Below are 11,231 nucleotides of genomic sequence, written 5' to 3' on the forward strand. Positions count from 1 at the left end.
TCGGGAAGCTAAGATCCCACATGCCTCGCGGCCAAAAAACCAAAATATAAAACAGAAGCAATGTTGAAACAAATTCAATAAGGACTTTAAAAGTGGTACATATCAGGGACTTCCCTGGTGGTGCAGTGGTTAAAAATCCACCTCCCAATGCAGGGGACATGGGTTCGAGCCCTGGTCCGGGAATATCCCACATGCCGCAGAGCAACTAAGCCCGTGTGCCACAACTACTGAGTCTGTGCTCTAGAGACCCAGAGCCACAACTACTGAAGCCTGCGCATCTACAGCCTGTGCTCTGCAACAAGAGAAGCCACTGCAACAAGAAGCCCACACACCGCAACGAAGAGTAGCCCCCCCTCACTGCAACGAGAGAAAGCCCGCATGCAGCAATGAAGACTCAACGCAGCCATAAATAATAAAAATCTTTTTAAAAATGAGAAAAGAACCATTTAAATAAATAAGTAAAATAAAATAAAATAAAAATGGTCCACATCAAGAAAAAAAATCTTAAAGAAAAAAAGTTACCAGCGTGAATTTTTATTTTGTTCATGCCCTGTGGCTTGTAGGAAACTTAGCTCCCCTCGACCAGGGATCAAACTCATGCCCACTGCAGTGGAAGTGCAGAGTCCTAACCACTGGAAGGGAATTCCCTCCAAAGTGAATTTTTTAAAATAAAAATTAGGAATCCAAGAGAGTTTTAAACTCTTTATGTTTCAGAAACATTTTGTGTAGTGTAATTCCCTTCTGCCAGCAGTTCTTTCCTTTGTGCAACTAACAAAGAAGAAATTTTGGGTAAATGGATCATGGGATGACTCCATTTGATATTCCTTCTTTTCTTACTATTCACTGACACTAAGAGTGGTTTATTAGAGATATGAGGTCTTTCCCATATCACAGATAAATTGTTCAGTGTAGAAAAATGAAAAAACTGAGGATGTATCAAAATACTGTAATGTCAGCAAAATAACCATATTTTCCATTTTCACAAAATAAGGCTCAATAAAGACCCCATAGGGCTTCCCTGGTGGTGCAGTGGTTGAAGGTCCGTCTGCTGATGCAGGGGACATGGGTTCGTGCCCCGGTCCGGGAGGATCCCACATGCCGCGGAGTGGCTGGGCCCGTGAGCCATAGCTGCTGAGCCTGCGCGTCCAGAGCCTGTGCTCCGCAATGGGAGAGGCCACCACAGTGAGAGGCCCAAGTACCACAAAAAAAAAAAAAAAAGACCCCATAAAGAAAGAATATAAGAACATAAAAATTGTGAGAAGCACTTAAGAACGTACTTCCTGTCACAACCAGTCATCTAGATTTCTGGTCTTTTCACCTCTTAGGGAAAAATCCTCAGTAAGTGGTGCTGGGAAAACTGGACAGCTACATGAAAAAGAATGAACACCATACACAAAAATAAACTCAACATGGATTAAAGACCTAAATGTAACACCAGACACTATCAAACTCTTAGAGGAAAACATAGGCAGAACACTCTTTGACATAAATCACAGCAAGATCTTTTTTGACCCACTTCCTAGAGTAACGAAAATAAAAACAAAAATAAATGAATGGGACCTAATGAAACTTAAAAGCTTTTGCACAGCAAAGTAAACCATAAACAAGACAAAAAGACAACCCTCAGTATGGGAGAAAATATTTGCAAATGAAGCAACAGACAAGAGATTAATCTCCACAATTTACAAGCAGCTCAGTATCAAAAAAACAAACAACCCAATCAAAAAATGGGCAGAAGACCTAAACAGACATTTCTCCAAAGAAGACATACAGATGGCCAACAAACACATGAAAAGATGCTCAACATAGCTAATTATTGGAAAAATGCAAATCAAAACTACAGTGAGGTATCACCTCACACCAGTCAGAATGGCCATCATCAAAAAATCTACAAACAATAAATGCTGGAGAGGGTGTGGAGGAAAGGGAACCCTCCTACACTGTTGGTGGGAATGTAAATTGTTACAGGCACTATGGAGAACAATATGGAGGTTCCTCAAAAAACTAAAAATAGAGCTACCATATGATCCAGCAATTGCACTCCTGGGCATAAATCTGGAGAAAACCAAAATTCGAAAAGATATTTACATGCACCAAATGTTCACTGGAGCAGTATTTACAATAACCAGGACATGGAAGCGACCTAAATATCCATCAACAGATGAATGGATAAAGAAGATGTGGTACATATATACAAGGGAATATTACTCAGCCATAAAAAAGAATCAAATAATGCCATTTGCAGCAACATGAATAGACCTAAAGATTACCATACTAAGTAAGCCAGACAGACAAATATCATATGGTATCGCTTATATGTGAAATCTAAAAAATGATACAAACTTATTTACAAAACAGAAGCAGACTCACAGACTTAGAAAACAAACTTATGGCTACCAAAGGGGAAAGGTGGGAGGAGAGAGATAAATTAGGAGGTTGGGGAAGAAAAAAAGGAAAAACAGAAATGGTAAAAATTCATCAAATTCCTCAACAACAGTAACACAGGAAGCTAATCAATTCAGCAAAAAAATACACCTCTGTTGTTTCACTTTCATCATGCTTGTTAATGTAAGCAAAAATAGCAACCAGCGTTTATGTTAAAACAGTACCTGTTCCTCAGTGAGGGGAGCAACTTCTTTGCTGAATTGGACAGCCATCAAGTGCTTATTGGTAGCTTAATTTTGCCAAATAATGGCATAGGTCAGATATGGATAAATAAGTTTAGCAAAGTTCAAATTGATGAAAACCTCTTAGGGAAAAATCCTGATGTAAACAAAATGCAAGAAAATTCTGTAATAGTCAACCTTATGGTCCATATTTTGAGGAAAATACAGAAATTTATTTATTTATATACAGCCACACCGCATGGCTTGTGGGGTTTTAGTTCCCTGACCAGGGATCGAACTCAGGCCCTTGGCAGTGAGAGCACAGAGCCCTAACTACTGGACCACCAGGGAATTCCCCAGAAAATAATTTATAACCAGAAATAAATGGTAACTAGAGCTCATCAATGAATTTGGTAAAGTTGCAGGATACAAAATTAATAAACAGAGATCTGTTGCATTTCTATACACTAACAACAAAAGGTCAGAAAGAGAAATTAAGGAAACAATCCCATTTACCACTGCATTGGTGGTGGGAATGTAAAATGGTTCAGCAACTGTGAAAAACAATTTTGCAAGGCCTCAAAAAGTTAAACATAGAATTACCATATGATCCAGCAATTTTGCAACTAATAATTAAAAAATATATAGTAAAAGAAACAAGGGAATCAAAATGGTATACTAGAAAATAACTATCTAATAAAAAAAAGAAGGCAGTAATGGAAAAATTGAGAAATAAGGTATAAGACATATAGAAAAAAAAACAGCAAAATGGCAGAAGTACCTCCCTATGAGCAAGCACGTTAAACGTAAATGAATTAAACTCTCCAATTAAAAGGCAGAGATTGGCAGAATGGATTTAAAAAATGACCCAGCTGTAGGCTTTCTACAAGAAACTCACTTTAAGTCCAAAGATACATATAAGTTAGGTGTGAAAGGATGGAAAAAGATATTCCCTGCAATCAGTAACCAAAGAGAGCTGGAGTGGCCAGAGAAAAGAGACTTTAAGACAAATACTGTTACAAGAGACAAAGAAGGACACTGTATAATAATAAAAGGGTCAGTCCATTAAGAAGATATAACAATTATAGGGAATTCCCTGGCAGTGCGGTGGTTAGGACTTGGTGTTTTCACTGCCATGGCCTGGGTTCAATTCCTGGTCAGGGAACTAAGATCCCGAAAGCCAAAAAAAACAAAAAGAAGATATAACAATTATAAATATATAGAGACCTAACAACAAAGCCCTAAAATATATAAAGCAAAAACTGATAAAATTAAAGAAAGAGGACTTTCCTGGTGGCATAGTGGTTAAGAATCCACCTGCCAATGCTGGGGACATGGGTTTGAGCTCTGGTCAAGGAAGATCCCACATGCCTTGGAGCAACTAAGCCTGTGCATCACATCTACTGAGCCTGAGCTCTAGAGCCCACGAGCCAAAACTACTGAAGCCCGCATGCCTAGAGCCTGTGCTCCTCAACAAGAGAAGCCACCGCAATGAGAAGCCCACGCACCTCAATGAAGAGTAGCCCCCACTTGCTGCAACTAGAGAAGGCCCGCGTGCAGCAAAGGAGACCCAATGCAGGCAAAAATTAATTAATTAATAATTTTTAAAAATAAATTTTTTTTAAATCAAAGAAAGAAACAAGACAGTTCTACAGTAATAACTGGCAATTTCAAACAGCTCATATTCAATGATGGATATAACTGGACAAAAGATAAACAAGGAAAGAAAAAACTTAACAACACTATAAGTCAACTAGAATTAGCAGATCTATACATACAACACTCCACTCAACAGCAGACTACACATTCTTCTCAAGTGCACATGGAACGTCCTCCTGCATAGACCAGATGTTAGGTCACAAAATAAGTCTCAAATTTATAAAGATGGAATCATTGTTATCTTCTCTGACCAGAATGGAATAAAATTAGAAACCAACAAAAGGACATGTGAAAAATTCACAAATATGTGGAAATCAAACAACACACTCTTTTTTTTTTTTTTTTTGCGGTACGTGGGCCTCTCACTGTTGTGGCCTCTCCCGTTGCGGAGCACAGGCTCTGGACGCGCAGGCTCAGAGGCCATGGCTCATGGGCCCAGCCGCTCTGCGGCATGTGGGATCTTCCTGGACCGGGGCATGAACCCGTGTCCCCTGCATCGGCAGGCGGACTCTCAACAACTGCGCCACCAGGGAAGCCCAACACACTCTTAAATAAACAAAGAGTCAAAGAACTCAAAATGGAAATTTGAATGTACTTAAAGATAAATGAATATTAGAAAATAATATACCAAAATTTATGGGATACAGTAAAAGCAGTGCTCAGAGGAAAATGTACAGCTCTAAACAACTATATTTTTAAAAAAAAGGGAATTTCCTGGCAGTCCAGCAGTTAGGACTGCACACTCTCATTGCCAAGGGCCTGGATTCAATCCCTGGTTGGGGAACTAAGATTCCACAAGCCACATGGTGCAGCAAATAAATAAATGTTTTTTTAAAAAGAAATAAAGATCTCAAACCAATATCCTAAAATTCTACTTAAAAGAACCAGAAAAAGAAGAGCAAACTAATCCCAAATAAAGTAGAAGAAAGTAATGAAAATTAAAGTGGAAATAATCAAAACAGACAAGAGACAAACAATTGGAAACATCACTGAAATCAAAAGTTGATTCTTTGAGGGACTTCCCTGGTGGTGCAGTGGTTAAGAATCTGACTGCCAGTTCAGGGGACACAGGTTCAAGCCCTAGTCTGGGAAGATCCCACATGCCGTGGAGCAACTAAGCCCGTGCGCCACAACTACTGAGCCTGCATGCCACAACTACTGAAGCCCACGTGCCCAGAGCCCGTGCTCCACAGCAAGAGGAGCCAGCGCAATGAGAAGCCCACGCACTGCAACGAAGAGTAGCCCCTGCTCCCCACAACTAGAGAAAGCCCGCGCGGCTATGAAGGACCCAACGCAGCCAAAAATAAAATTAATTAATTAATTAGTTTTTTTAAAAAGAGAGAGATTTTTAAAAAAAAGAAAAAGAAAAAAAGTTGATTCTTTGAAAAGATCAACAAAATTGACAAGCCTTTAACTGAAGTGACTAAGAAAAAGAGAGAAGGTGCAAATCACTCCAGTCAGGAATGAAAGTAAGGACATTACTACTAATCTTATAGAAATAAAAAACAAAGAGAATATAATGAACATTTGTATGCCAAAAAATCAGATAACCTAGATGAAATGGACAAACTCATCGAAAGACACAAACTACCAAAACTGACTGAAGACACAGAAAATCTGAATAGATTTATAACAAGAGATTGGATCAGTAATCAAAAGCCTTTCAACAAAGAAAAAATCAGGACCAGATGGCTTCACCAGTGAATTCTATAAAATGTTTAAAGAATTTACACCAATTTTTCTCAAAGTATTCTGAAAAGTAGAGAAGGGAACTTCCTAACTCATTTTATGAAGCCATTACACTGATACCAAAGCCAGACAAAGACATCACCAGCAAAGAAAACCACAGACCAATTACAGATGCAAAAATCCTCAATAAAATACTAGGAAACTGAATCTTGTAGTATATTAAAAGGATTATATATCATGATCAAGCGGGATTTATCCTAGGAATGCAAAGGTGGTTTAATATGAAAATCAATCAATGAAACACACCAGATTAATAGAATGATGGGCGAAAAAAGCCACATAATCGTCTCAGTTGATTCCGAAAAAGCATCTGACAAAACCCAACACCTTTCATGATAAAAACAATCAACTAATTAGGAATAAAAGAGAGCCTCCTCAACCTGATAAACATTGAGCCATACCTTTGAGTGTTCTGAAAGGAAGTCTGGAAGCAGATAAACTTGTGCCAGTAGCTCTGTGTAGTCACGACAACGAAAATAATAAATATGGGAAAGAATATTTTCAAGAGTGAAATCCTGCAAAGCTTTTGGGTGCTCTGAAATAAACAACAAAACAATTTTAAAATAGTTTTACCTGTCATTTCACAAACTATCATTTCATAATTCCTGACCTCTTATTTTCACCTTTTCCACTGTTTCCTTACATACTAGACTAGAAATTTAGGCACATACACAACTAGAGTTTTAATGTCTATCTTTTCATATTTCTAGTTATTGGCTTCCATTGAATAGAAGTAACACAATGGAACTTCTTTCTTGTTTTTTTCATAAGACTCCAAATTAAAAGTTAAAAGGAAAAATGTTGAAAAGCAGCATATTTTTCCCTTAAATGCCACAGTATAATTTGGTATTTAAGTGGACATATTTCAGAGAGAAACAAGTTAAAAATCATTGCATTTAAAAACGTACTTAAGTTTTAATGCTGAAAGAAAAACCAAGAAATTAAATTTCAGAAAATATTTCCTATTACAAATATACATTTAACCAGTTCATTTTTAACCAAAAAACAACAGCTTAATCACACACCACTCATTAAAAACTATATTCCAGTGCTACATCCACAATATTTACAAGATCTTAAGACACTATTACAAATTACACCTGTGACATGGATAGCTTACAGGACTTTCAATAGATATACTGGTCATTGGTTAAAAAGGACACCTAGTACTACAATGAAAATAAAAATATTCAGCTGATTATATTCATTTAAAGGGAATACAAACATCTTAGGAAAAGCTTTATGTTTTTTAACATTTCTAGAAAAAATGCACATCCAAAAAATAAAATACAATAAAGCAAAAGAAAAGCAAAAGAAAACAGTCAAACCGGAAACCATTTAATTTTATGAGTAACTGAAGGACAAGAACTAGAAAACAAATTACCTTAAAAAAAACTTTTTTAATCTAACACTTTATTTCCACATAATAAGCGCAGAAAAACTTCCCAACACTTTTAACAATACAATTAACATAGTTGTGAAGTCAATTACTTACTACTCAGAGCCACATAAGGTCAATCAGCCTAATTTTCCAAACATTTCCAGACATGATTTTTCAAGGCCACCCTTGGTTTTTGGAAAAACCAGTATGAAAGTCAATATACACTGAATGCATTGACACAACATTTAACACTCACAGTAAGGTGTCCAGTAACATTAGCTAACACCTGGCAGGCCAGAGCATGATGATTTGAAGTCATACATTGAAATATAGGTTTGTCCCAGAGCTCCTGCAGTAAAAAGTGAGGGCCATAAAAGGGGACAAAAAGGCCAGCCCAGGTGTGGCATTTCTCAATTTGTAAGAGAAGCATGAGAGTTTAATACTAGTACACGGTCATTAAGCTTCACGTTCCAAATGGTCTCTTGCTTGAGATGGATACAAATGAAAATTACTTTTATTATACAGAAAAAAGAGCACTTGCCAACTTACCTTCTCCCATATGTGTTCCTGCTATAAGCTGCAGGTGCTGAATGCAGGCATTAGCAAGGTCTACCACTCTATCAACCATAAAACTCCCCTCTGTATCAATAAAAACTGCTTCACCTTCCACTCCTCCAAAACATTCTGGTATCTGCACATCTACTGCCAACTGCATACTGTCAAGAGAAAGAACTGAAATGACCAAATCATTATCATGATCATCTAAGGCAGTGTTTTTCAAACTCCAAATCACAACCCATTAGATACCACTAAATATTTTATAGGTATAAATATACTCTGCAAAGTAACAGAGATGGTTGACTCTCCACGGCTCCAAACATATGTGAATCAATTGATGAATGGATTAGGGGGAGGGTGTGCCTATAAAACCACAATTAAGGACTCTTTAGTGGTTTTTAGGCTTCTGGGAATGGAACCCTTTATTATACAAAAATCTACCTTCAAACATTTGGCTTTCAAATATATTCTCAGGAATTAATTCTATAATAAAGTAGAAGACTGCTTATTGACCCCACTGACCACAATATACTGTTGCAAAAGAAACACTTTTGAATATCAAAATAATTGTATCAATTTATCAAGATGGGGTGAAGTAAGGCAAATGTTGATTTGTTTGATGCACACATACAGACACACAAAATTAAGAGCACATACATGCCTTTTTTGGTCTCCTAACTGTATACCCACAACACAATACTCTGTTACTTACATAAATGTAAGAGGAGAACATTTTATTTTACCATAATTGTGTTTTTCCAACACCTGGTGCACCACAAATTTCTGTTGTTTTGGTTAAGGGTATGCCACCCCCAAGAATATTATCTAGTGCTGAACAGAAGGTAATTATGAAACTCTGGGTATGCTCCTGCTCAAGAAGTTCCAGTGCTGTGCACTTCTTGCCTGACTCAGCTGTACCAGAATAACTTGTTTTATTTGTGAGACATTCTCTTCTTATAATTTGCAGAGTTTCTAAGGCTTCCTCTTTAGATATCCCAACTTCTGAAAGTAAGAAACAGAAACAAAAACATCTGATTTTAGAAATTTAAAAGTCATATGTTATTGAGTTGTCTTCATTAGCTTTAATTTTTAAATAACAAGAATGATGCCAAGAGTACAGAAACATAAAAATGTAACATTCGATTAACTATTTAATTTTTCAAGCTAATAAAGGCATTTATCTATATTTTCTTAGTCTTCACATACTTAAAAGATTTATCTATTGCCTCAGAAACAGAATTGAGAAACCTAAGCCTCTAAAGCATTTCTGAGTACCTACAAGAGTATCTATCTCAGAAGGTAGAAATGAAAATGTCCTTTTTTTTTTTCCTTTTGGTCCTTTTACTATCTCTTTTGGTCTTTTACTATCTCTTTTGGTCTTATGAAGCCATAATAAACTTGCTCTCATAAGGTATACAAATTATTTTTTAGAAAAGAATGAAAAATGGCCTCTTTAACTGCCTAAAACAAGATGCAGATTTAAGAAGTGCATGTGCATGTATTATTCATGAAAACATTGGAATGAAAAATTCATGGATCACTGCAAACTATTTAATAAGAAAAATTATTTGATGCACCGATAGCTTAAACAATACACTTATGCTTCCTCAACTATACAATTTCATTCCTGACAACATGGCCTAAGAAGTAAAATGGAAATTACAAAACAAGCTGCTTATGGAAGAAATAATGGAGAGGATATTACTTATGAGTTTGATATATCAGTGCTTGATTGGGTAAGGATATGAACTATAAATTTGGTGCTAACAAAAGACATTAATGGTGCTAAGGAAATGAAAATTCCATCCAATGTAAGAGCCTTAACTCGTCTGATTACCTAGGTTTCTCATTCCTGACCGCACCACTTACTATGTAGTTACTACGCATGGGCAAGTTACTTCTTTATGCCTCAGACTTTTCTTCTACAAAATGGGAATGAAACAACACACATAAAAACCTTGGTAGAACACTAAGCCCATCCAAAATGCTTAATAATTGTTAGCTACTATTATCATTCAGATTCTCTCATTTCTTTTTTGTAAAACCAACCTGTTGAAAGAAAATGAGCCCATCAAACTTTGGGGGATACAGTCTTTGGCATAAGACTTAAGACAAATAGTTAACATTGGCTTTACAACATTTGTTCTTGAGTGGAGAGTTGAAACCTTATTTTCAATCGTTAAGGGAAATGACTTAAAATTCTGTTCTATCTTAATAACACAGTTCTGGGCATACTGTAGTGTAATGTGCACAGTGAGAGTGACTGCAGACAGCTTCATTTTTGTGTACCTCAAAAGGAAGTGGTTCCCACCAACATATAGTCTACAGTGCTCTGGAATGTGAGTTTGGGGTTTTTCAGTGAATTACATTAAGAGAAGCGATGTCTTCTTTCTACTGCTTTCTCCAGGTTCTGGGGATTCTACTCCCTTTGTCACTCTTAATTTACCTCATCCTATCACGAACAGTGCATTTCTTAAATTTAATCCCTGCCCCTTGGATTTTGTAACAGCGAAAATTAGCCTGTCTGGATTTCAATCCTGCCTCCACAACTTCCTAGCCCACTCATAATGAAAAGTTACTTAGCCTCCCAAGCATCAGTTCCTTCATCTATATACTGAACATAATAGTCCACGTTAAAAGGGTTCCTTTGAGTATAAATGAGATAATCCTCAGAGGCTTCAGCAGCCACTGGCAGAGAAAGCAACTGGTGAATGTTTCCAAGACCACAGTTCTAACCATTCAAACCACACTTAAGTGGAGTCAAGGAGCTATTTCACGGTGTAAACGCGGCGGTGGGCGGCGGCAAAATCTGGCCGAGAACGGGGATGGAGGCGGCCCCGACAGTGGCCAGAGTGCCTCAGCTTGTAATGGGAGTCCGTTACCTTTGCTGAGCTCGGAGGGTTTCACCTCTAGGAGTTCCTCAGCAGTCTGGAAACCTGCAGACACCAACTTCACCCTCACCGCTGGGGACAAGGGCAAACTCACTAAATCCCGCTGCATTTCAAAGCCGAACACCTACGCCCGTAGTTGCGCAGACGCAGAAGCGGCCAAGCCCGCGCACGCGCACCCGCCACGCCACGTGACGTCAGACGTAAGGCGGAAGGGTGGGGTCCGCGGCGTGGCTGCACGCGGCCTTGGGCTTTGGGGATCTGCGGCTCTGCGGCTGTGCGGAAGTCTGGTCACTCTTACATACGTTGCCCCGTTTCCATCGTGATTCTTCCAAATCCCATTTAAAGTTTGCATATCAAACGTGCATCCTGACAATAAAAAGATGGATG

The 11,231-nt window shown here is 37.9% G+C and overlaps 1 protein-coding gene across 1 annotated transcript in view; it reads right to left on the reverse strand.

The window, feature by feature from the left end:
- Positions 1 to 10,953, reverse strand: part of RAD51C (RAD51 paralog C) — a gene marked incomplete at its 5' end in the record, with an annotated part of 31,863 nt that extends 20,910 nt beyond the window's left edge. The window contains 4 exons of the mRNA XM_082860293.1: positions 6,416 to 6,549; positions 7,945 to 8,111; positions 8,697 to 8,955; positions 10,836 to 10,953. Coding sequence (XP_082716419.1) covers positions 6,416 to 6,549; positions 7,945 to 8,111; positions 8,697 to 8,955; positions 10,836 to 10,953 — 678 coding nt within the window. The remainder of the gene's footprint in view (positions 1 to 6,415; positions 6,550 to 7,944; positions 8,112 to 8,696; positions 8,956 to 10,835) is intronic.
- Positions 10,954 to 11,231: the final 278 nt, after the last annotated feature.

The sequence above is a fragment of the Leucopleurus acutus genome (assembly GCF_964270905.1).
Source record: "Leucopleurus acutus genome assembly, chromosome: 19".
Taxonomy (NCBI): Eukaryota; Metazoa; Chordata; class Mammalia; order Artiodactyla; family Delphinidae; genus Leucopleurus; species Leucopleurus acutus.